This window comes from Staurois parvus, unplaced genomic scaffold, assembly GCF_062004578.1.
Source record: "Staurois parvus isolate SC_StPar_1 unplaced genomic scaffold, SC_StPar_1.0 ptg000202l, whole genome shotgun sequence".
In the NCBI taxonomy this organism is placed as follows: domain Eukaryota; kingdom Metazoa; phylum Chordata; class Amphibia; order Anura; family Ranidae; genus Staurois; species Staurois parvus.
This window is the reverse complement of record NW_028317998.1, coordinates 2,756,011-2,783,003: the sequence shown is the minus strand read 5'-3', so window position 1 is coordinate 2,783,003 and position 26,993 is coordinate 2,756,011. Positions and strand designations below refer to the sequence as shown.

General features: G+C 39.5%; 1 protein-coding gene across 1 annotated transcript in view; it reads left to right on the top strand.

The window, feature by feature from the left end:
* The window catches only part of COL4A5 (collagen type IV alpha 5 chain), a 260,346-nt gene that overhangs the window by 60,648 nt on the left and 172,705 nt on the right, over positions 1–26,993 (top strand). Inside the window, exon 2 of the mRNA XM_089678281.1 lies at positions 13,455–13,514. Within this exon, the coding sequence (XP_089534407.1) occupies positions 13,455–13,514 (60 nt within the window). The remainder of the gene's footprint in view (positions 1–13,454; positions 13,515–26,993) is intronic.

Genomic DNA, 26,993 nt, shown 5'->3' with positions numbered 1-26,993 from the left:
CTTTGGGGTTGTTTTTCTGCTAAAAGCACAGGCCGATTTTGCCGCATTGAGGGGCAAATGGACAGGGCCATGTATTGTAAAATCTTGGATGAGAACCTTCTTCCCCACTGAACTTCAAGTTGCCAAGCGACAGCATGAAAACTTAAGGAATTAGAGAAGATCTGTAAAGAAGAGTGGACCAAAATTCCTCCTGAGATGTGTGCAAACCTGGTAACCAACTATAAGAAACTTCTTTCCTCTGTGCTTGCCAACAATGGTTTCTCCATCAAGTACTAAGTCATATTATGCTTGGGGATCAAATATTTATTTTACTCACTGAATTGCAACTCAATTTATAACATTTGTATCATGTTTTTCTCTGGATTATTGGTTGACATTCTGTTTCTATCCCCTTCATTTCTTCTGCAGGGGATCAAATAATTATTTTCCCCACTGTAAGTGATCACGCTCCCAGGCAGGCAGATTCTACACCCCTAAGGATCTCCACAGCTTACTTGGCTTGCGATGTGATGTAACAAAAATGTGATTTGAAGTGCCACACCACTGCTGAAAGATCAATATATGACTTTGTTCCAGTAAGGGTTAGGGAACATTGAAAGTAGAAAATGCATTTCAGTGGTTCAAAAATGCCCCTTCGTCAGTACTTGATATATAAAACAGCGTATGTTACATAGTTAAAAAGTTAGTCTGGCAGAAAAAAGACAAAAGTTCATCCAGTTCAACCACTAAAAAAGTTATAATCCTATACCCACAGTTGATCCAGAAGAAGGCAAGAAACCCCAGCAAAGCAAGACCCAATTTGCTGTTGCAGGGAAAAAAAATTCCTTCTTGATCCCCCGAGAGGCAATCGGATATTCCCTGGATCAACTTTACCTATAAATGTTAGTATCCAGTTATATTCTGTGTATCTAGGAAAGAATCCAGGCCTTTTTTAAAGCAATCCACGGAGCTGGCCAGAACCAACTCTTGAGGGAGTCTATTCCACATTTTCGCAGCTCTCACTGTGAAGACACCTTTCCGTGTTTGGAGATTACATTTCTTTTCCTCCAGATGTAAAGAGTGCCCCCTTGTCCTCTGTGATGACCTCAGGATGAATAACTCAGGGTGTGTGGACTAGAAATTAAAGCAAATCTAAAGGGATACTCAGCTTTCCAAGCCCCTGTCCCTCACCAGCATCTTGTCCTGTGTGCATCCTCATTGACTGGCATGGGATGACATAACCCATGCATATGCACAGCACACAGGGACTAGGCCAGTCGCTGTAAGCTGAGCTGCACATGTGCAGCTCAGTTTACATTCCAGGGATTGCTGTGAGCAAGCAGGTAAGTGTAATTTATTACAGAAGAGACATTGCATGTGTCTTCAGCAACAAAAAGTCTGTCTGCACGCAGTATGTCACAGCAGAACCTAGTTCTGCTTTAACAGAACCTTTAATGGTATTTCCTCTAGTTTGATTATCTGCACAAGTCTCATCAGCAGCTGGTTTTGCAGCCAAACCAGCTACTGACACACCTGTGCAGATAATCATACTGGAATATACATTGTTCTCCATCACAAGCCCCTGTGGAGAGAATGTTTTTGTTTTAAAGCTAGTATTTAAGAAAAAAAAAAAGAACATTTGGATGCCCCCCCTTCCCCCTGTACAGTAAGGATCTAATGCATATTTAGTCTAGGAATTATATAGCAGAGAGGAATACTTACCTTATTCCATACTTCCCTGACATCTCCAGGAAAAGACCAGACCCTCAACGTCTTTACATGTGATGCAGGAATGCAAAACAATTGGCAACAGCTTCAAGAAATCATTCATCCATAATGGAACCAATGAGAAAAGTAGACTGCAGGAGTAAGGAATAAAGACAGTACAGAGGGAAAGTTAAAATGGGAACATGCAAAAGTTTTTTTTTAAAACTGACCAGAGGTCATCTTTAAAGGAGATGGTAGATTATAAAATTGAATTCAGTTATGTGTTCATTAAAGGAGAATTTGCATGAAGAAAATTGAATGCACATTGAACCATTTGACCAAATACGATTGATTTACCTACACTGATTGCTAGATTCTCATCAGAGACTCTGTTTTGACACTCAACTGTATGACCATTAGGTCAAGTAATATATATATATATATATATATATATACACACACACACACTATATTGTATTGGGACACTCCTCCATATCACTGGATTCAGGTGTTCCAGTCACCTCCATGGCCGCAGTTGTAAAAAAACAATCACATAGGCATGCAGACTGCTTCTACAAACATTTGTGAAAAAATGGGTCTCTCTCAGGAGCTCAGTGAATTCAAGTGTGGTGCCCTGATAGGTTGCCACCTGTGCAATAAGTCCATCCAAGAAATTTCCTTACTACTAAATATTCCACAGTCAACTGTTAGTGGTATTATAACAAAGTGGAAGCAACTGGGAACAACACCAACTCAGTCACAAATTGGTTGGGCACGTAAAATGACAGAGCAGGGTGAACGCATGCTGAAGCACACAGTGCTCAGAAGTCGTCTGCAGAGTCAATAGCTAAAGACCTCCAAACTTTGTGTCGCCTTCAGATTAGTACAACAACAGTGCTTTGAGAGCTTCATGGTTGGGTTTACATGGCCGAGCAGCTGCATCCAAGCCTTACATCACTGAGTGCAATGTAAAGCGTCGGATGCAGTGGTGTAAAGGATTCCACCACTGGACTATAGAGCAGTGGAGACATGTTCTCTGGAGTAACGAATCACACTTCTATGTCTGGCAATCCAATGGACATGTCTGGGTTTGGCAGTTGCCAGGAGAACTTTACTTGCCTGATTGCATTGTGCCAAGTGTAAAGATTGGTGAAGGGGGGATTATGGTGTGGAGTTGTTTTTCAGGGGTTGGGCTTGGCCCCTTAGTTCCAGTGAAGGGAACTCTTAAGGCATCAGCATATCAAGACATTTTGGACAATTTCATGCTCCCAACTTTGTGGGAACAGTTTGGGGATGGCTCCTTCCTGTTCCAACATGACTGCGTACCAGTGCACAAAGCAAGGTCCATAAAGACATAGTTGAGCGAGTTTGGGGTGGAGGAACTTGACTCAACCCAATAGAACACCTTTGGTATGAATTAGAGCAGAGACTGCAAGCCAGGCTTTCCCAAAAGAGTTGAAGCTGTTATAGCTGCAAAGGGTGGGCCAGCTCAACATTGAACCCTACGGACTTAGACTGGGATGCCATTAAAGTTCATGTGCATGTAAAGGCAGGCGTCCCAATACTTTTGGCAATAAAGTGTATATTATGCATGGACTCCGCAAGACCTCTGAAAGCATCCAAAGTATGATGTGGAAACTGGCAGCAAGCCATCAGTAAGAGATCCTTTAATTCCTTTTAAGTTGCAAGATGGGGCCTTCATGGATTGGACTTGTTTTTCCAGCACATCCCACAGATGCTCAATTGGATTGGGATCTGGAGAATTTGGAGGCAAAGCCAATACTTTTAGCTTGTTGTGTTCCTTCCATTTTTGAATTCATCAGACCAAGCCACCTTCCATTGCTCTTTAGGTCCAGTTCTGATACTCACATGCCAGTTGTAGGCACTTTTGGTTGTAGACATGGGTCAGCATGGGCACCCTTACTGGTCTCCGGCTACGTTTTTATGGATGGAGTCTATAACCTTGCTAGGTAGATTCACACTCTCTGTGCTGTGACCATTTCACCAAGATAGAAAGTGATGGAAAATTGGTGACGACTAAGGGTGGAATTCCCTCACTTTGTAGATATCTCCTCTCACTTCCTAAATAAATAAACCGACGTGGCTTTTAACCCTTTCCAAAAAAAAATGTTTAGCTTTACATACGATTTGAAAATGTTTGTGCTTAGGCACCAGTTGCCTAACTTACTTGTCAAATCTGTTACAGCCGATACCGGTTCCCTAGACATTCAATCAACACTATTTACCATCGAAAAAATATAATTTCTGTCTAATCAATATTTAATTGTAATTATTGGCAACAACCCTCTAACTGAGCTCAGCTTATATGTGTTGCACAGAATACTGAGAGTTTAGAGATTATCCCCATTGGTATAGACCACACACTTGACTTTCAAAAAAGTAGGGTGTATAATCGGAACTTGTAAATGTTAACGAGTTGGTCACCTTACTGATGGTAGCAGTGGGAAATATGAAATTTCATTTTTTTTTTATATAAACAACTAAACCAATACATTATACTAGTATTAGCAATTCCATTTGATATGTACAGTAAAATAAATATCCAGATATCATTCAAGTGACCAGAGCCTTTTTCTACGTATCCAGCATATGCTAGAGGCCTGTAGGCTGCACCCTCTGTCCAGCAGGATGATCCAGAGAACTCCTTCTACACACTCTCAATAAAATCTGCACAGGCATTTCTTTTAGTCTCAGCCAACTACTACAGATAATAGCGGCCAGCATTCCAAGGGACATCCAGCATTCCAAAGGGCCATGGTCAGTCATATTGGTCTTACTGGTGCTGTTTAGGACTATAAAGTAATTGTGCACCCTTTAATATCACTGTACTGGCTTTGCAAACCTCACTTTCACTGTGGGCACTCCCCAGACTTTACATTGACAGCCACTCCAACTAAGTGACTAAACCAGGATTAAGTAACGGAGCCTTGAGGTAGCCATGAGAATTCTTGAATGATGAGTAGTGCCTTGTAGAAGTCTTTCATAGTGGTTTTCTATGTCATTCTTTAGGTGGTTTTACTTCCTCTGTTTAGTGTTAAAGACTCCAGAATGATACTTGAGATCACAGTATCTAATGCTTCCTATTTAAAGTAGGTATTTAGTCAAATGTGCTGAGAAGAATGTAATTTGAAGCTGAAGTTTATGTTTGATTTTTATTGTATAGTTACGATGGTCCAACTTGTATGTAAGTATACATATCTCATTCCAGGGTGATCCCTGTGAAATCTGCAAATCACTGTAGTAGTGGTCACTAATACAGTGATAGCAGCAGTCTTTCAGGTACAGTGTCGAGCAGCTGCTATTCTGGATAGTACTCATAGGGGGCTGCTTGTTCATTCATAGAATGCCTTGTATTTTTGGATACAAAGTGGCCTGTGAATGGTGGTGGTATGATGAGAGTGACCCCCTGTGGTTACTACGCATATGGGTAGCCACTTGGTGCTGGCTCTGGAAGAGCCCTAGAGGCATCTACTACAGAGATTTGCAGCTTCCACAGTGATTGCTCAGATATAAGATATGCATACTTACATTAGTCCAGGCTGGACAAATGTAGCTATGCAATAAACTTTATACCTAAACTTCAACTTTAATTGTAACAAGTTTATTTTCTGTAAATAGGATTGTGGTACATCATTCCGTTAGGTTTGCATATTTCTTTACACATATTTAATCAGCTCAGCTCAATAACTTTTCTGTTAACTTGTCAGTTTTGTATCACAGCAAACTTTGTATCAGACACTAACTGCCTGAAGTTGCCTAAAACTGCCCTTGTGAAGTGACAGGCAGGTTCACAGCTCTGAACAACTGTGCTAGCACCCTAGTTTATTGCAGAAAAATAAAGATTGTAGCTGGTGGCCCCCTGGACATCTACTGGACCAAAAGCTACAGCCTAGGTTGTTGCATGGTTGATTCAGCTCTGATATGTGGAGTAATCCGCTACCTGTAGTGTTTTCTTTAATGTGTAATTCCAATCTATTTATTATAGTTTTATGAAATACGTATAATCCCCAAAAAAATACAGTCACCATACAATATTCAGGGTATTCATACAGGTACTGTATGACAGTAGGAATAGATAATCAACAGCAAATACCATTAAAAAAGTATAACCAACTTTGCCGCGTTATATCATAAAAAAAGTGATTATGAAACAACTTTGTATAAGCTGTCATTATTCAGATTTATTTCTCTCACTAACCAAGGAGTGAAGTTGAATCATCCTAAAGAGTATCGTATAGCACTCATCTTTACTGTACATAAACAACATTATAGGAAATAATATGCAGCAATTTTGCCTAAAATCTAGAAAAAGATGGAGAAAGAAGAAAAAGTATAGAGAAAGAAAGAATCAAGAGCAGCCAAGATGATACCTCCCAAGCCTCACTCGCCCCCCGACAGATATTGTATCCGTGGTTGCCACGTCTTATCAGTCTTAGTTTGATTTTCATGGAGGATATATGAAAGTTTATCATTAATCATAATTCAGTTCAATTTTTGTTTAACATAATGAAACATTATTACTGACTGGTTCCAACAGGGCCCAATTGTCATCCTCGCAGCCAGAATCATATATGAGATCAAACGGTTAGTCTATTCAGGAATATTAATATGCAACTTCTGGAAAAGAGCAATCTCTGGAGTTCTGGGGATGTTCATCATAACCAAGCTAATTAGATTAAATATTCTGATTCAAAATCTAGTCACTTTAGGGCATTGCCACCAAATAGGGATCCATGGTACTTACTTGGCCCCAACCTCTGAAACAATTAGAAGAAGCCTGTGAACTCATCTTCACTATTCTGGTCAGTACCATATACAGACTTCACCAAAAGCTGTGTTGATGGAAATCTTAGACAAAGTGTTTGCTATGTCCTGCCACTGTAGTAGGTCTAAGGTTATATTGAGGTCCCTTTTCCAGTGTTTATATAAGGACGTTTATAATCAGAATCAATTAAACAGCCATATCATATTATAATACAACCTTTCACTGGGTCTCTAGTTTCACAAGAGCTTTCAAAGAGTGTCCAAGATAACAACTGATCCATTTCATTTAATTCCTAAAGTAGATGATTTGATTGTAGCAATATAATTCTGAAGAAGGGAGTTGCAATTTAGTTTTGTAATAATCCAGGGAGTGCAAATCATTCTGGGATAAGAAATCTACTATTCACAACACACCTTTATTTTTCCCACCAACGAATTAGATGTGGAGATAATCCAGGCGTGAACTGTGGATTATTTAGTATAGGAGATAGAGGAGCATGGGTCAAGCATCGTTTTCTCCTCATGCTTTGTCTGTCCCATATAGCTAGCGAATGATAAGGTAGGACATAGAATGGGTGGACACCACCTACTAGGAATCCACATCAGAGCTGCTATGGGTTTTGTTATATTTATTTGATAACTTCCTGTGCTGCCTGCTGCTCTCCTATTGGGGTTGATTTACTAAAGGCAAATAGACTGTGCACTTTGCAAAGTGCAGTTGCACTCATCAAGCGCAATTATTCCAGAGTTTAGTAAATTAGGTAAAGCTTCACTTTGTAAAAATGTCTGATCACGTGAAAGGAAAAAAAAAACAAAAAAACAGCAATTCTGTTTGCATGTGATAATGGAAGTCAGCAGAGATTCTGCTCATTTACTAAGCTCAGGAGCAGATGCTCTTGCAGAGTACAGCTGCAATTTGCAAAGTGCACAGTCTATTTGCTTTTAGTAAATCAATCCTATTGCTCCCAGCTCTCTGTAATCCGTTATCTTTTCTTCTTCTCAGCAACATGAAGTGGAAACAATAACTGATAAAAATCTCAGGAAGTTATTGGCTCATAAGATTTGTGTAGTCCTGTCCAGTGACAACACTGATGAATGAGCATTTTTACCCTAGGACTGAAAGTCTTACTGGCAGGATCACCTGGCTAAAATAAATGCAAATGATTGTAATTTCCTCATCTAAAGACTGGTAAGTTGGAGTATGTAACATTTTTGTAGCAGGGATTGGTGCCCATTTCAGTTCCTACCCCTATGGGTTCCAAAAAAAATTATCACATTTATCTGAAACTGAATATTTTCACAACCATTTCCTTTGTTTAGGCAAAGTCGATGTTAGCTGAAATAAAGAGATTTGCAGGATTATCGTGGCAATTTATAGCTAGAGAAATATGAAATAACGTGCTATTACATAAGAAAACTGACAATGTTTCCCCAGACAAGAGTTATTCTTTAAGGACTGGTGTAATGGTGTAACAATAAAAACAGATGAATACGCTGCATATTCTATAACTGTGTTAAGGCCTCCTTAGATGTAATTGCTTTAGACTTTATTCACACTGTTGCACTGTCTAATCAATGCAGAGCAGACCAAAGTACATTAGTGCAATAATGTGCATTGCGCTGCCGAAAATGCTGCATGCACATTTATTTGTGCGGTTTGGCGTTTTGAATAAATGGGCTGCCTTGATAAAACATATGTTAATGCAGATACGCTAATGCAGCAAAACAGTATGAACCTAAATTAACAGATGAAAAAAACCGGAATTGTCATATTTGGTGTAAAAGGACTCCTATACTGTAGTATACTTGCATGCAAACTATATACAGAATTTTTGTGTTGTGTAAGATATGGAGATAATGTATGCCCTCTAGTGTTTGCTTATGTTATTGCAAGTATCAGTACTTAATTCAAAAATCTGCTTTTTCAGCTTTCCATCATATCTTATTGTAAAAGATAACTGAAGTTAAGGAATATTTACATGTAACCAAAGTTGAAAAAAAAGAAGCTAATACACATATTCTCTGGCTGCCTACATTTGTCACACTGCAGGGGACTCACATCAGTTCACCTGGTGGACTGCAGATACAAGTCTGACTTTCACATTTAAAGTGATAGTCATATTGAATCAGTAAATAATACAAAATCACAGTATTGTCAGGGGAGAATACTCTTTGGTTACCTCCAACCCAGGCTAAGGAAACACTTTTATTTTAATACGTATACTTTAAGTGTGTAATGTGTGCTCCGTGTTTACAGACATAACAATATTTTTGTAGTTTCCAATCTCTTACGGCTGGTTCATATTATAGAAATGCAGTCCAGATGCGTTTCTGCATGCGCATTTTTGACAAGTCCCGGTGCGTTTTTGATGCGTGACGCGTTTCAGTGCATTTTTTATGCATTCCAGTTCATTTTTACCCTCTCTTTTCTTCTTCAATTTATATAGGGACATGTGCATTGCAGTGTGTTTTTAGTGCATTCCAGTGGATTTTTTATGTGTTTTAACGTGTCCCAGTGCAGTTATGTGCAGAAAAAATGCAGCATGTTCTACTTTTTTTTTCTGCAACCGGAACACACTGGAACTACAAGCACTGATGTGAACTATGACATCGACAACCATATAACCTACTTTCTGTGCATTTTGAATGCAGAAAAAAAGCAACTGAAACGCATGTAGTGTGAACTGGCCCTTATAGTGTATATAAAGGCAAAACTCCTAGCTTTACTTTTTCATAGAGCAGATAAGGGTTGAACCTTCTGCTGAATTATTTCTCCCCTCTATTGATACTGGAGAGAATTGTTACTGAGACATACCGTTGTGGGAAAATTCTAGATTTTGGAGTTGTGAGTGGAGATTGCTAAGACCCTGAGCCATTACTGTTCTCTCCCACCATCACAAGAGGGAGCTCTCGTACTCCTGCACATGTGCGGTCCACTACCTCCTCCGCCATAGCATTGCTGAGCTCAAAGCTGCTGGGAGAGGGGAGAGAGAGAGCAAATGCAAGGGGCTTTGAATCCACTGGGAGAGTCTTATCCTCCCCCTAGCAACAAGGCAGGATGGGATGATGCCATCTTTGGGAGTTTTTTGGCCAGGCTTCAGGAGGTATGTAAGTGACCTGCACCTATAGCAAGGGCAATATTCAAATTTATTCAAAACTGCCCAGTTTGTTGTTATCTACAGGCACCCCTTACCTGCAGCTGTTTGGTAAAGGTGAACTAACTCTTAAGAAAAAAATACAGCCAAGGATTCCCTTCTATACCAGATCTTTATCCCCAAACAGCCGATGGTGATTCTGGTATGGATGTCAAAGGTAATCCCAAAAAAAAGTAGGGTACCCCACAAAATCCATACCAGACAATTATCCAAGTATGCAGCCTGGCTGGCCACAAAAGGGGAGGGCAGTATGCATCCCTCTCATGATACATACCAGGCCACATGTCCTCAACAAGGGGAAGGTGTCCTGCCAGGAGGGACCCCCTGGCAAAAACAACTTTGGTTAGGGTGGAGCTATCTGGGGCCCCTCGTATTCTTATCTTTCAGATTCTGATAAATATCTTCACCTGCAAACACATCAACAGTGTGCTTTATCAGAGGGGTCCACTCCCGATATTGAGTGCATGAGGCCAGGCTGCATGCTCAGATGGGTGCCTGGTATAAATTTTAGCGGGCATGTGGTTTTCTTTTTTTTTTTTGCATGGGGTTCCCCCTTAAAATCCATACCAGACCTGAAGGGTCTTTTATTTCCCTTTTGTTTACATTCACCTGTCAGATGAAAATCTACACCCTGACAAGCCACAGAGTTTTTTTTTGCACTGAGGCTGTAATTGCTGCTTTCTTGTACAAGGGCCCTTAGCTGACTACAGTATGTCCACCACTACTCAAAGCACTCCATTACAGTCTATCTAATACTCTTTAACCTGTTTACAAATGTAGCAAATAAAGCAATTGATTAGTTTAAACAACTCCAAAAATCACAAGTTATGTCATTTAGAGCTATTTAAAGAAAGCATTTTAAAATGAGTCGTCTTGTTGTGTAGGAATAAATGCCTGAAGTCAGAAACATATCTCATTTCTGGCAGAATCTTGCGGTATGACTTCACCTTGCTGCAGCTTGCAGTGGCTTCTGCTCTTGTTTGAATTGTGACCATCCACACACATATTCCCATGTAACTGGCTAAGGAAAATAATTTTTCCTTTTGGAATAGGTTGCAGTTGTTTAAAAAACAAATGCAGCAATTTACAGTTATACAAAGAAAACTGCCAAAGGTTGTTTCCTCCAATTTAGTTCTGTGTGGTTACTATGGAATACTGTATGTTGTTTGTATTATCACTGTGACCCTGGGCCTCAGCCTGTGACCCTGTGAATGACTGTCATGAGCATGCTCAGTAAGTGTAACTCCAGACACATTGTGGGAGATTTACTAAAGCTGGAGAGTGCAAAATCTGGTGCAGTTTTGCATAGAAACTAATCAGCTTCCAGGTTTTATTTTCAAAGCTTAATTGAACAAGCTGAAGTTAGAAGCTGATTGGCTATCATGCACAGCTGCACCAGATTCTGAGTGTTCCAGTTTTAGTAAACTATTGCTTCTAACCCCCCCCCCCCTATTTAAAAGAACATTGCTTCAGGCCTGCTATCTGGTCATCCTTGCAGAGGGAAGCAGTAATCTGCCAAAGCAAAAAATTAGTTTTCTTCCATAGATATCCTTTTATTTATCTTGCATTTTTTTTATAAAAACAAATTGTTTATCATCCATTTTTCAACATTCTGGTGTCACAAATATTCTAGGAAAATGTTATCATGGTTACAAATGTACATCTTGCATAAAGGAGACTGATAAGCCTGAGTTTGTGGTGTGGAGCCTTAGGTCATGTGAAATTTCAGCATTACTAGTTCAACAGTGGGTAGTCTGGATTTGCTGACGCGCCTCTGCCTGTGGCTCCATTGTAACTTCTTGCTCACAGATTAGCACAGCTGCTGAATAAGCACTTCTGCCAGCTTTGAAGATTATAGTGCTAATCAATTCTCATATTCAGTTGACTGCAGCCTGCACTGAGGTTAAAGCACATTTATAAGCTGTACCAGTACCCTGGTGCTTATTACGCCATACATAGGACTCTTCACTATTTAAAAGCTTGATTTACGAAAGTCATCTGCCTACAAAGGTGGTCATGTATGTGGGCGGTAGAAGGTTTAGAAACATTCTGATGCTCATATTCCCCCATTTACCTGTACATCCTCTGTTTAGAATTTGTTAGGTGGTCTTCCCATTAGTGCTTTTTAGGCCAGAAATCTGTAGAAGAGAATGACAAAAATCGGAATGCATTTTAAAGTTTGCCACGTACAGTTAAAGGGATAGTTCGCCTTTACCACAAAACTACCTATGCAGATAAGGAACATCTGTAGATAAAATCAAACTGTGCAGCTCTGACTAAAGTTGAATAATGCCCTTGCTAAAGGTGTAGGCTATTTACATACCTCATAATGCCTAACTGGATTACTCCCAGTACATTGCTAAGTGAGGCCTAGTCATTACTGCTCACCTCTACCATTACAGGAGTGAGCTCTCAGACTCAGAGCTCAGAGCTACTATAACGGAGAGAAAGAGCACGTGAGGGGGTCTGAATCAGAGAAAAAGCTCACTCCTCTGATGGTGGGTGTGAGCAGTAATGACTAGGCCTCACTTAGCAGCAACCTAGCAAAGGCCTGGGAGTATTTCAGTCAGGTTTCATGAGGTACGTAAATGGCCTACACCTATAGCAAGGACATTATTCAATTTTAGTCAGAGACACACAGTTTGTTTTTATCCACAGACACCCCTCCCGCCCTTTTAAGGGTTTCTGACGCCAGGAGGCGGGGTTTAGAGTCATGTGACCGCCATGAATGGCTGTCATGGCAGTCACATCATCGGAAAGGTCCCGCTCTCAAGAAGAAATCGGGACCTTTCCGTGGGACGCTGAGACGTGCTGGTACTATGCAGGGTTCGCACTCTCAGCACGTTTGTTTAAAAATTGAACGCAAATATGCAGCCTCTCGGCATCAAGGCCCAGCCGCCGAGAGGCCGCATATTTTTGTACGCTCTGCGTCAAGGGATTAATGAAGGTGAACTACCCCTTTAGGTTTGTTAGTCTCCATTAGATTTATTAATAACTAGAATTGTATGAGGGTCTCTGAATTGTATATGCAGGCATTCACACTATATACTTGTGGGTTAACCTAAAATAGGTTACATAGAGATTGGCTACTGTTCCTCTAAACTGGACAGTCTTTTTTCTCTCTCTGTTTTCTGTTGTTGTCAGTGCCCTTATTTTTGATATCCTATACCCTTCTCTATGAAAGACACTCCCTACCTAAATCTAAATTCATACCTAATTACAGCTGCCCAAAGGGAACACAATGATCCACAACTTAGGCTCAAAAATGCACACACAGCATGTTTTAGCCCTAGTACATGCCCCTCTGGTTTTATTTTTTATTTCATAAAAGTTTTATTAAGAACACAAAAGGGTACAATGTCTGGTCAAACTGTCTCCATTATAGTAATTGCACACATGAATGGAAATGCATAGGAGAAAGTGCAACTTTAGAACATAAAGGTAGGAGACCATGGGAGCAATAAGTAATAAACAAAATGAAAAAATGCGACAAAATCGGAATGTCTGAGGTTGGATATCAATAAAAGACACCTGTCCATGAATATGAATTGGCTATCAAATAAAAGGAAATATGAAACAAAAACAAAAAAGCAGTTCCAAGAGTTATGTAAAGTCCAATGCTTCAAATCACTAAGCGCCCGTATGTTTTATATATATTTATCTATGTACAGTATGTATATGTACTATGCTATCACTGCACAGAATCTTGACAATGGTCTACAACATTTATAGTAAATTAAGAACAGCAAACTCAAGCATAGTAATGCAACCAAAACCGCTTTATTGGTAGACTTTACAATCTAATGTTCTGTCTTTTTTTCCCCACAGGCTTGTCAGGGTTGTTCATCATCATCAAAATGTGACTGCAGTGGCGTGAAAGGAGACAAGGTAAAAGCACCCCCAAAAAACCTTTTTGTGAAATCAGTAACATTTTATTATAAAAGAACTGCTAACTAGTCACAAATACTGTCAGAGAAAACAATTTTATCCCAGCTTCAGCCAAATGTGTTCTTGTTTTGGATGTAGAGGTAATGGTTAGAACTTCTCTAAGGTTTTAATTGCTGTCCTTATTCCCATCGAGGATGTTTGTGTCCTTCCTATTCTTCCTGACATCTGTCACCTGGACAGGAAGTGAAGGGAAATCTCCCTTATGGACTCAAACAATAAAATCTTGAAAACACTTGACGCTTCTACAGTTTGCTAGAAAGTATTTGTAGTGACCTGTTGGGAAATTTCCCCCTCATTTCCAAATTTTTGTCACTTCCTGTTCTGTCTGAAACCTGACAAATAGACAGAAATTGAGTAGGAATTTCACTAATCAGTCCAATACCAAAAAAGTCTGTTTTAATGACAAGTTCATTGCTTTTTTCTTTTTTTCTTTTTTTTTTAAGGCAATTTTTCTTTATACATATCCAGTTTGATTAAATGGTTCTCTGTCTAACTGGACAGATGGACAGAGCCTGGAGATTTTCTTGTGGCCGCATAACTTGGGCATGGGTAAAGAGAATTCTGTAGTTCCATACAAATTAGAACCAAATTTTATTTTAAACCGTATTATCATTTTTAATTTTTTTTTACCAAATATATTTTTTTAACTATTATTTTATGTTGTGTTGTCATTTAAATTGATTGCAAAAGATAACAAACATGTCATACTTACCTGCTATGTGCAATGGTTTTGCACAGAGCAGCCCTGATCCTCCGCTTCTTGGCCCCCTCTGGTGCTCCTGGCCCCTCCCGTCAAGCTGCTTGCTATGGGGGCACTCATGCGGGCTTGCTCCGCTATGTGTGTCTATAAGATACACAGAACACTGCTCGGACCAGCTCAGCCCCCTGCTCCCTTCTCAATAGCTGTGATTGACAGCAGCGGAAGCAAATGAGGAGGGAGAAAGACAAGGAAGCCTCTGCTCTTATGCACATCGCTGGATGAAGATTGGGCTCAGGTAAGTATAAGGGGGGGGGGGGGGGCAGATAATGCTTTAAGGTAAAAAAAAACTTCTGTCTTTAGAACCACTTTAAAGTGTATGTACAGTATAACTATTCTTTTGGACAGAGTAGGGAACCGTTACATCCCCTTTCTGCTTTGCCCCATTTAGAGGTATTCCTTCACCTCCTGTTATAGAGATTCAGCAGGAAGTGAGAGGAAATCTCTTAGGAGTGAGGGGTATTCCTCTCTTAGACATTTGTCACCAGAACAGGTGTTCCCATTGGAAGATTTAAAACTGTAAAATCTTGGTTCCTAGTCAGTGACAATGGTCACAGGGCAAAAACAGGCGGTAAATCTATACATCAGGAACACAGAAGAAAAAAGATCACAGGTGTTTTATGTTTTTCCTGTTTTTTCTTTACTGTGTGCTCTACAACTGTTTTTTACCATTCAGTATACTTGATCTAAATTTGTGGGATACACTGCCTGCTAGATTTTCCAACTACTAAAATTATGCAAAAATCCTGATGTTTGCTTTAATAAAGCTTTCAACAAAGAAACCGGATCTGAAATCGCTGATGTGATTTATGCATGGCTGTCATTCTGATCCTGGCTTCACTAACTGGTGAGTCAATGACAGGAAACAAGCAAGCAGATGGGAGTTTATACTTAAGAGAAATAGGCAATGACAGCTCATGTCTGCCCCAGAGGTGCATTCTATATGCCAAATTCTACCATTATCTCTAACCCAATCATGAGGCCAGTATTACCAGTCTGAACTTATATTATTATATAATATATAATATTATTATTATTATGTTGGTGCTACTAATCCCAGAATTTGACATTTGATGGTAGATCCATGTCACCAAAGCCTCTGCCAAAGCCAGAAACTCCAAACATCAGGCCTCATAATCTCCCAATCTCTGCAGACATAGGAATGTAAGACAGTACACCGCTTCTAACCACATTCTTAAGAATTGATGAACAAGTAGCAGAGATACATTTCCTTACTGGGACTTAATCATCAAATTGCTGTATGAATAAACTCTAGTAGGGCTCAAAAAGTGTTGGAGGACAGGAATGGGTAGAGTGTTTCTGCCACTTGTTCAATGTTTGGAATACAAGGTTTGAAGTAGTCAGAGGTCTTAGATTTGTATGTCTGATATTTTATATAGGCTGGCATTCAAGGAGCCTTTCAGTGATTTTATTGAAGATATGCAATATGTTAGTATTCTGTTACTTCTAGGCACAAAAGAAGTGTTTTGATTTCCAGCAGAACCTAACACTAGTAATGGCATATTATTATAGGACCCAGAGTTCTGTAAGTCTATTACCGCCATACTTCCATACCATACTGCTTAGCTGCCAGTGACCAAATGACACTGGTAGTTGAAAAAATTAAAACTGGAAACAACAGGAGTACATGCCTGTTCACAGGACAGCTAAAACAGTTCAGACAGTGCTCAGCATAAATGAGTACACCCCTTTTGAAATGTAAGTTTTTTTCAATATCACAATGAACACAAGAACAATTCCCAAACTTTTGACAAAACTGAGTTCTATAGAACATTTGTTTAGCTCATTACATGAAAGTAAGGTTAATAATATAACTTAGATTACAAAATCTTCAGTTTTACTCAAATTAGTTGATGAAAAATTTAATACACCCCATGGAGTGATGGTAGCATCTTCTCTTTCAATACAGAGCATTACATCTGTGATTTCATGATGCCATCAATGAAATGCAGCTCCTCAACACCAGCAGCACTCATGCAGCCCCCAGAAGGACACTGCCACCACCATGTTTCACTGTAGGCACCATGCATTTTCCTTTGTACTCCTCACCTTTGTGACACCATACAGTTTTGAAGTCATCAGTTCCAAAAACTTTTATCATGGTCTCATCACTCCAGAGTAAAGAGTCCCAGTAGTCTTCTTCTTTTTCAGCCTGGGCCCTGACAAATTCAAGGTGGTCTTTTTTTGTGCATAGGCTTTAGGAAAGACTTCCTTCATCGACGACACCCATGCATGCCATTCCTCTTCAGTGTGCGCCATATTGTCACGGGAAACAATCACCCCAGTTTGGCTTTCTACTTCTTTAGTTAACCGCAGTGAACTTGCATAGCGATTCTCTTCAACCCTTCTCATCAGAAGACACTCCTGTTGAGGTGTTAACCTCCATGGACGTCCTGAATGTCTCTGTGAGATGGTTGCAGTTCCATCTTTGTAAAATTTTTGTATCACTTTTGCTACAGTATTCTGACCGATAAGTAAAGCTTTGGTGATCTTCTTGTAGCCTTCACCTTTCTTGTGTGAAGAAATTATTTTCTTTCACAGGCTTTGTAACATTTCTCTTCCATGTGGTGCCATTGCTGACAGCCTGAAATGGGAAGAGGTTTTCTTTGTTAAGTAATGCCCTTTTATAATCAACTGTCTGCTGGACACGTATATATTGAATAGTTAGACTCACCTGTAGTTGAATTCTTGTTAGTTAGAATTTTGTTGTCTAAAATTTAGCTTTGATCTTAAGACTTTCATTGGGGTGTATTCATTTTTGCAACATGGTCTTGAAAAATTTGTTAGAAAAAATACTTTTCTGTGTGTGCAAATTAACAGATCTTGTTTGCAATCATTAGCCTGCATTTGTGGGAGTATTTTGTAGTATAGTGTCCCATAGAAAATAATGATTATGAAAGGTTTTCTGACAAAGCTGTTGGGGTGTACTCATTTATGCAAAATACTGTATATATGTATTTCCATTGGGTATGTATTTGCTTGCTGAAGTTCAGCTTTGAGGTCTCCCACTTTAAAAGCAGAATACTTGAAAATATTCTGCAAGCAGGTTCACAAATATTATTGTTTGGCATAACAACACCAGTATACTGTGTGATTATTGGTTGGGAAATATATATTATTTTTTTATATAAAGCTAACAAATTTAATTTTTAAAACAAAACTGCACTTTACAGTACTAAATACTACTTTCTGCAGACATATCTACCTTTGCATGTGCTTAAAGCCCATCTCTGAACATCTCTATGTATAGATGGTTAGTAGAGAACTACCCCTTATATTGATGGCCAATAGAGAAATATGCCCTCTTACACTGAGAATCAGTGGAAAAATGTCCCTTCACATTAGTGATCAGTGGAGAAATGCCCCCTTATATTTGTAGTCAGTAGATAAATACACCCTTGCATTGATGTTCAGTAGACAAATTCCCCATTATATTGGTGGTCAGTTTATAAGTGCTTACCTGCATTGGTGGTCGGTAGAGAAGGGAACCTGTAAATTGGTGGTCAGTGTGAGAGGTACCCCTTACATTGATGGTCAGAGGTAGAAGGGCGCCTTTCAGTGATGGTCAGTGGAAAGAATGCCTCCGTACATTGATGGTCAGCTCAATGACAGGTGTGTTTCTTTACGTTTTGAACTGGAATTTCTTCCTGCATGTGCCTGTAACAGCATAATAGTACATTAGAGAACATATAAATATTATTTACGTAAAATTATTGAACGATCCTTTCTGGCATTGATTTATTCAGAATAGTGGCATACACATTCACTATTGCTAATAATAAATGTATCCTTAGGCAGTTATAATTTGAGAAAACTAAAAAGTCTGCAAGTATAAGCAAAACATAGCATCATTCATTTAATTGCTACTGTAATAAAAGGAATTATGAAAAAAAAATCTCAAATTTCATAAGGCATTTGTACTTTGAGCAGTCATCAAAGTTAGCAGGAAAAAGTGATGTAGACAATGGTGTTGGCCTTGGCATGAAAACTCGTCTTGTGAGTGTGAAATGTGCCAGCAGTATTGTTTCTGGTGCCTGTATCAAGATTTGTATTTTCCTATATAGCAGTAAGTTATAGTAAAAGGAAGGCTATGTAGATCAGTAGATTAAAGCAGAACTCCAGTTAAAACATTTGTTTTACCATGCAGTGGGGCTGTGCCCCCACTGCATGGATCAGCTGCTTGTTTTTTCTAGGGGTGAGGACTAAGCTCATACTCACCTGACCCACCGATCCTACGGAAAAGCACACTCCCCCAAAGTCCAGCGGTGGACTGTTCCTGTCTGTGGAGCATGCATTTAGCTTGTTAAAATCAGGAACCTTCCATTTACAAGACTGCTGGACTACAGGGAAGGGGGCGGGTCAGTTCAATATATCTTCAATGTCCTTTTGCCTAGAAAAAGAAAATGAGCATTTAACCCATGCAGTGCCATCCCTAGAACAAAACGAGCATTTAACCCATGCAGTGCTGTTACAGTCCACAAAAAATATTTCCCCAAATTTCTGCTTTAAATTAAATGGCTATCTATTCTATCTATAATTGGGTAGATGAACTGTACCCCAGTACAGGCAGCCATTTTAAGCATCATATTCTTCTCATTCCCTCAGGGTTAGATTTTCTGAGATGTTGTTTCTACAGAAATCAACTTTTAGTTTTAGAGGCGTTAAAAAGTTTTAGTTAAAAGTGTTGGCTGTTTATACAGTCAATCTCTGGTTGAAAGTGGTAAATTTGCCTGGAAATTGTCGTGTGGGTGGCAAGTATGATTTCACTTTTATGGCATGGGGGCCCCCAGGGGAGCTACAGACCAGGATGTAGCAGCCATAAAAATTGTACACACGATGAAAATATAGGACAAATGATTGTCAGTTTTCTTTTTGCATGCTAGTCACATGTTGAAAATGAATAGGTTACTAAAGTTACGAAAATTCCCATAGGACAGAATACAGCTTCCCACAATGATGTAATGTATTGTATTGCAATGTATTCTTTCATTTCTGCATGCATAGTCTTGGTCACGCAATTATTTATAGATGCTGATTTAAGCAAAAAATGTTAATTCTGTTATCTTACGAGAAACATTTTTGTGCTTGTCCCTTCTGATAATTTGAACTGTTGCACTAATGAATAGGTTATCGAACAATTGCTCCAAAAGCGGTGTTTTGCATCCATCTTTCTCTTTGTGTGTACTAGGCAATAGGAACTTCAGAACTACCCCTTTGAACTTTTCCAGACATGTTGTACTGGTAACATTTTATCAAAGATGTGTAGCAGCTCTCTTCATATCTTCTCTGGTGATTTGTAGCTTCTACAGGGTTGCTGGTGTAACTGGCTACAATGCTTCTTTAAAGCAAAACTATGTCGCATCTGAGCACAGCAAACTAAAAACACTAATGAATTCATTTTAAAAATTCAAAGCAAACTCACCCATGTGTCTATGTCTCCATGCTTTATTTTGTTGAGAAAACACTTTGAAAAACACTCTCTAGTTTTCTGGCCATGGCCAATTTGAGTAAGGTCAGAGTGGCAAGAAGAAAGCCATTGTTGAAAGAAAGCCCTAAGAAGTGCTGTTTGCAGTTTGTGAGAAGCCATGTGGGGGACACAGGAAACATGTTGAAGATGGTGCTCTGGTCAAATGAGACCAAAATTTTACTTTTTGGCCTTAAAGCTAAACGCTATGTGTGGCAGAAAACTAATGATACACATCACCCTGAAAACACCATCCACACCGTGAATGGTTTAGATTAAAGCATATTAATGTGTAAGAATGGCCCAGTTAAAGTCCAGATCTAAATCCAATTGAGAATCTGTGGCAAGACTTGAAAATTGCTGTTAACAGATGCTCTCCCCCAAATCTGACAGAGCTTGAGCTATCTTGCAAAGAAGAATGGCAAACATTTCACTCTCTGGATGTGCAATGCTAGTAGAGACATACCCAAAACGATTTGCAGCTGTAATCGCAGCAAAAGGTGATTCTACAAAGTATTGACTCAGGGGGGCTGAATACTAATGCACACCATATATGCAAAATATTTTATTGGGATTTTATGTAATAGACCAACACAAAGTGTCACATAATTGTGAAGTGGAAGGAAAATGATAAATGGTTTTCAAAATGTTTTAGAATTTAATATCTGAAAAGTGTTTCATGCATTTGTATTCAGTACCCTTTACTCTGATACTCCTAACTAAAATCTAGTGGAACCAATTGCCTTCAGAAGTCACCTAATTAGTAAATAGGGTCTACCTGTGTGTAATTTAATCTCAGTATAAATACAGCTATTCTGTGAACATTGGTGAACAAACAGCATCATGAAGGCCAAGGAACACATCAGACAGGTCAGGGATATAGTTGTGCAGAAGTTTAAAATGGGGTTAGGTTATAAAAAAAAATACCAAGCTTTGAACATCTCATGGAGCACTGTTCAATCCATCATGTGAAAATAGAAAGAGTATGACACAACTCAACCTACCAAGACATGGCCATCCATCTAAACTGACAGGTCCGGCAAGGAGAGTATTAATCAGAGGAGCAGCCAAGAGGCCCATGGTAACTCTGAAATAGTTGCAGAGATCCACAGCTCAGGTAAGAGAATTTTGCCACAGGACAACTATTAGTCGTGTACTCCACAAATCTGGCATTTATGGAAGAGTGGCAAGAAGAAAGCCATTGTTGAAAGAAAGCCATAAGAAGTTCTATTTGCAGTTTGCGAGAAGCCATGTGGGGGATACAGAAGGTGCTCTGGTCAGATGAGATCAAAATTGAACTTTTTGGCCTAAAAGGAAAACACTATGTGTGGCAGAAAACGAACACTGCACATCATCCTGAACACACCATCCTCACCGTGAACCATGGTGGTGGCAGCTTCTTGTTGTGGGGATACCTTTCTTCAGCAGGGCCAGGGAAGCTGGTCAGAGTTGATGGGAAAATTGATGGAGCCAAATTCAGGGCAATCTTAGAAGAAAACCCATTAGAGTGTGCAAAAGACTTGAGAATGGGGCGGAGGTTCACCTTCCAGCAGGACAACGACCATAAACATACAGCCAGAGCTACAATGGAATGGTTTAGATCAAAGCATATTTATGTACTCTGTTCTCAGACACTCTCCGTCCAATCTGACAGAGCTTGAGCTATTTTGCAAAGAAGAATGGGCAAAAATTTCACTCTCTAGAAATACATACCCAAAAAGACTTGAAGCTGTAATTGCAGCAAAAGGTGATTCTACAAAGTATTGAATCATAGGGGGAGCTGAATATAAATGCGCGCCACACTTTTCAGATATGTATTTGTAAAAAATTTTGAAAACACTTTTATCATTTTCCTTCCACTTCACAATTATGTGGCACTTTGTGTTGGTCTATCACATAAAATCCCAATAAAATACATTTACGTTTTTGGTTTTAACATGACAAAATGTGGAAAATTTCAAGGGGTATGATTACTTTTTCAAGGCACTGTACCCCTGTGAGGGCCATAATTTGCCTGCATAGGATGCACAGGTTTTTTATGCATCCGCTTGTAGGCAGTCTCATTCATGTCAATTGGGACACATTCATGTGGGTGCTGGTGCATGTCTTTGAACTCACACTGTCTGCATTCTCCATGCTTTATTTTGTTGAGAAATCACCTTGAAAAACACCCCCCTAGCATTTCTAGGCGTGGCCATTTTGAGTAAGGATAGTTGATTCATTTAGCATTTAATTCCTGCAAGCCATCTATCCTTAGCTCAGGCATGCTGACAGCGGGGCATACTTAGTTGAGAAATCCCCTCCTCCAAAATAAAGAAAAAAAGTGCAGGAAGACTCCTGGGATGTATGACATCATTTTGGCCTAGGCCAGAAACCAGGAAGTAACTGGAGAAATGTTAAAAAATTTTTTTAGACCAAGTAAATATAATACACTTTCCTATCTATTTACTATGGTTAGAATCAAAAGGATTTAACATAGTTAATGTTGATTGAAAGAGTAAAGGTCTGTGAAGATTACATTTTTTTTCTATGGTTTCCCTTTTCAAACATTGTCTGCAAACATGCTATGACAATGCATGCAATTACATAAATCATTTCAAAGGAACACTATACATGCACATTGACAAAGTACGCAATTCTGCAGAACACCATGTACTGGATAATCTTATCTCTGCACCTCTTCCAATTGTTTCATCTGCTCTCCAAATGATCATTACATCTTTGTCTTACTATTTACAAATGTGCTCCTTCTGAGTCAAGTTACCATGTCTAGTTCTGTTGAAGAAGACATGGCTTATTACCAAGGCTTGTTGATACCAAGTAAAGTGTTGGGTGGTGCTGCAGTTCAGCTGCCTGAGCACAAATACCATGCTCACATTCAAGTCATCAGCAGGCAGGAGCCAGCATGTGTTCTATTTAGATGGTTAGTTACAACATGCTTTGTACAATCTGTTTTTATTAGACATCTTTCATGTATTTGATGAGTTGTTTAGTTAAGGTCGTCTTAGGGAATGACATTAAATGTAGGTCAGAAATACCACTACACAGTGGGAAACGCCCTGAGAAATGAAAACTAGCATTTGTTAAAGATGAGATAAATTGACAGAATGACACTGTTAGATTACTATATATCATAGTGTTGTACATTCTTTAAAAAAAACATTGTGCTTATAATCATAACCTAAACAGGAGATCTCAAAAGGTGCTTTCTGTACGAGCTCCATATTGTCAGATAATCAGTATGTTCTTTTGGAATTCCAGTTGAGTATTCGGGATTTCAAAGTAAGGTTCACTGACAGGTGGGATCCTGGGAAAATTGAAAGACAGTGGATGCTGTGGATGAGAAATATATATAATGTGACACCAGAGACAGTCACACTGTTGGCAAAAGGAGGTCAACAATGACATGCTCCATACTTCTGTCTGTGCAGGTTTCCTTTAATGTCTGGTATACCTGACACTAGCTAAAATTTACTGAACGTAGTGGTGGCTAGTTTAAAAGATTTTACCAGAATCCCCAGGTTCAATTGAAATGTATCAATTGATCGTATCTGTCAAAAAGCCCTTCTTTGTGTTCTTCCAAATGTTCCTGTGCCACCACTTATTCCAATAACTACAGTCCACTCAGGGAGCTTCTATAAAACAACTGGTTTAGTACACTTGTGTTTCAGATGACCAGTGGTATATTGGTGCGCTATAAATACAGGAAATAAGCTCAGGGTGTAATTGGAGTCTATCTGCAGTGAGCCAAATTGTCATTCTAGGGATGTTTTATTAAAAGGCTGCACATTGACACTTGCAATAAAACCTAAAAAAAATACAATTTAAAGGGCATGTTTAGGTTAAACGTAATTTTTTTTAATCATCTGGCAAGCTAAGTGTAACCTTTGAGATCTAATTTTGTCATTATATGTCATTAGTCGGGCTGTATTACTGGAGTTCGCCTGTAGGTAGCAACACAGGAAAAAAATAAAATTGGCTAGGGTTATTATTTTATGCTGCTTCTGTGTGGATGACATTTTATTTAACTTAATGCTACTGATTAGGGTATATCGATAACATAATATAATTCACAGCACAGTGGCTAAGTAGTTAGCACTTCCGCCTAGCAGCCCTAGGGTCGTTGGTTCAGATCCCAACCATGATGCTACCTGCCTGAAGTTTGCATGTTTTCCCTGTGCCTGTGTGGGTTTCCACCAGGTACTCCAGTTTCCTTACACACTCCAAAGACGTGTTGGTAGGTTAATTGGCTCCTATCTAAATGTGCCCTAGTAAGTGTATGTATGATTGTGAGTTGGGGGCATTAGATTGTAAGCTCCTTGAGGCAGGGACTGATGTGAATGTACAATATATATGTAGAGCGCTGAATAAATTGGCAATGCTATATAAGTACTTAAAATAAATAAATACACATTTAGGGGAATTCAGTGAAGCAGTAATGTCACTTTTCTGGTGGTATGGCTCCTTTAATATGGCCTGCACCTAATTCATGAAAGGTAATTCTTACTACTTCCATTTTAAGAATCAGTAACTATGGCTGAGACAGATTCTAGAAGAAATACTTCCAGTTCGCAGATTAGACCAACTAAAAGATAATGTACATGGGGGCAGGGGGTTCGTTGCTTTATTAATGTGTTTGAATGTGTGTTGCATTTACTTCATTGGTTACAGGATAAAGGCTGCCCATGTCCTAGCAATCAATGAAGTAAGTCAAACTGAACTGGCAATGGGCGGAGTCTAATAGGGAACTTTGAGAGACGAGTTCCCAATCAGGTCCAACTTCCCTGTGATTGGCAGCGGATGGTAGTGGGCAACTTCTATAGCCAGTACTCAGTCCATTAATCACATTGGAATCTACACCTTGCCATCAGTTGTCAATCACAAGCAGGGTGGACCTGATGGTGAACTAGTCTTAGAGTTCCTCTTCAGGCCCCACAACAGATTCACAACAGCTGTGCCTGTTAGGTGGGCAGAGCCTGATGGGAATCTCTAAGACTAGTTCTCCATCAGATCCACCTTGCCTGTATTTGATGGCACATGGCAGTAGGCATATTCCAAAGTCACTATTGGACTGAATCTAAAGCAAAGCAGATCAGATGGAAAACTAGTCTTTCCATTGCCATTAGGCTCTGCCCACCTCTGCCCAGTCAATGTACTGAGGAAAGAAGTATCCAGTGTGGACAGACCTTCCTCAGTGGAATCGTGGACAGATTAATGCACCTGTCTCTGATAGTTACATGAATCGAGCACTAGCACTGTCACTTTCAGAGCTGCTCCCTGATGGAATTCTAAAGGGTGTCTACAACACCCTTTATTAATTCCTCAGACTGTGTTCACCCTTATGCTACTGTTGATCAGTATTTATTTTCAGAATCTAAAATAAATTGCTGCATGTAAATTAAGTTTAAATCAAACATAGCCCCTGTCTTGTTGCAATGATCACGTGCAGATGTAGAATAATTATGAAAGTAGCTCTTAGTAAAATTGCACTGTAGAAAATGATACTTGTAAATATGACCATACATCATTGTCTGTGGAAAAGTCAGAATTTAGGAGGAAATTATATCCAGTGAGTAATTAGTCTAAAATACCTCCCTCAGGGGAAGTCTGTGGTATTGTTCTGGAGATGTGCCCGGCTAAAGCTTTGAATCAGATGTTCTCACAGAGTCTGAGCTTGTTACCAGCCGGTATGTTCAGACAGCATGCATCTCTTTGTCACATGTACACCTGCCGAGGAGCTTTGATTGGAAAAATATATACCTAATCCATACCTAACTAGTGGATCCAGGACTTCCTGAACCTAACGCTGTGCTCTAGCTTCACTTACTGCATGATAGTTTGAATTCTCAATGTATTAAAACTATAATAAAAGCAAATACCATTTTCAGATGTCAGTAGTGGCAGTCTACATTTTCCTTTATCCAGGCATTTTTTAATCGGTGTTAAGTATATAGGTAAAATACATGCTTACATGCTGCAGAAGGATATAGCAGTCAACACAAGGGACAATTATTAGGCAGCAAGGTTGACCAGGGAGGAGAGGTGAATGTTAAAAAAAAACCCCACAGCCTTAAAAGTCTCAGCCAAGTTTCTGCAATTAAGACAAATGTATGACTTGCTGGCAATTTTACATTGCAGTTTATTGGGAGTCGTGCAGCTCAAGAATCACCCAAAAGTAGTGCAAGAAGTAATTTTTTTTGTCCCAGCGACTGAAGTTGTGACCAATTAAGACAGCAACATTAAAATCTGTGTTATCACTTGACCTGCGTTTTTCCATGTCACTAGAATGTTGTAAGTTGCTGGAAAATCACACTAGTGTGAACCAGGGCTTAGGGTTTCAAAAACATGCAGCAGTGTGTGTCATGCTTGGGTTAACATTTAGGCTGCGCTCTCATTTGTGCATTTCCAAACACGTGGCCACCCAAAAATGTGCACTTTGCACCATGTGCACCATGCATTTAAAAAACATTGCGGAAACACACGTTGCACATATTTTACCATTCGCACACATCTGCACTTTTCCGAATGCACGGCAACCCTCAAGAAAATGCATACGTTTGCCACACAATATGACAACTCAAGCGCAATGCTCCTTTGCAGTGCATTTCTGTAATGCGCGGTAAAGTATGTGTGTTCTTTGTGGGTTGCCACACATTTAGAAACATGTAGATGTAAATGAAGTCTAATTGTTACTGACTTATAATAAAAGCTGTAATGAGCAGGGCCCTCTGTTTCCTCTTGTACCAAATTGTATTGTAACTGTAATGGCTACCTTCATTTTGTAAAGCGCTGCTTGGCGCTATATAAATCCTGTCTAATAATAATAAAAAAGCTTACCTGTATGTAAAATGAATATGGATATTTTAGTGAGCAGCTGCTGTTGATGTCACTGGCGCATGCGCTCTGAAGGAACGGCATACCGTGCCAGTCCTTCAGAACTATGTGCCGTGGATGGGGCTCCTGCACACATGTGTGGGAGTGACATCTTCACGGTTCGGCCATTCAAGCAGCTGCTGCCCGCGAACTCCAAAGGAAGACCGAGTAAAGATGGAAGCCCTGTCAGCGGTGACAGCACACCACTGGAGGGCTTCTTTTAAAGGTAAGTTTTTCAGAATGTGCTAGTAAGCGATGCATACAAGTACAATATGCCTTTACCTTGTAGGGAACGTTTTTTGTT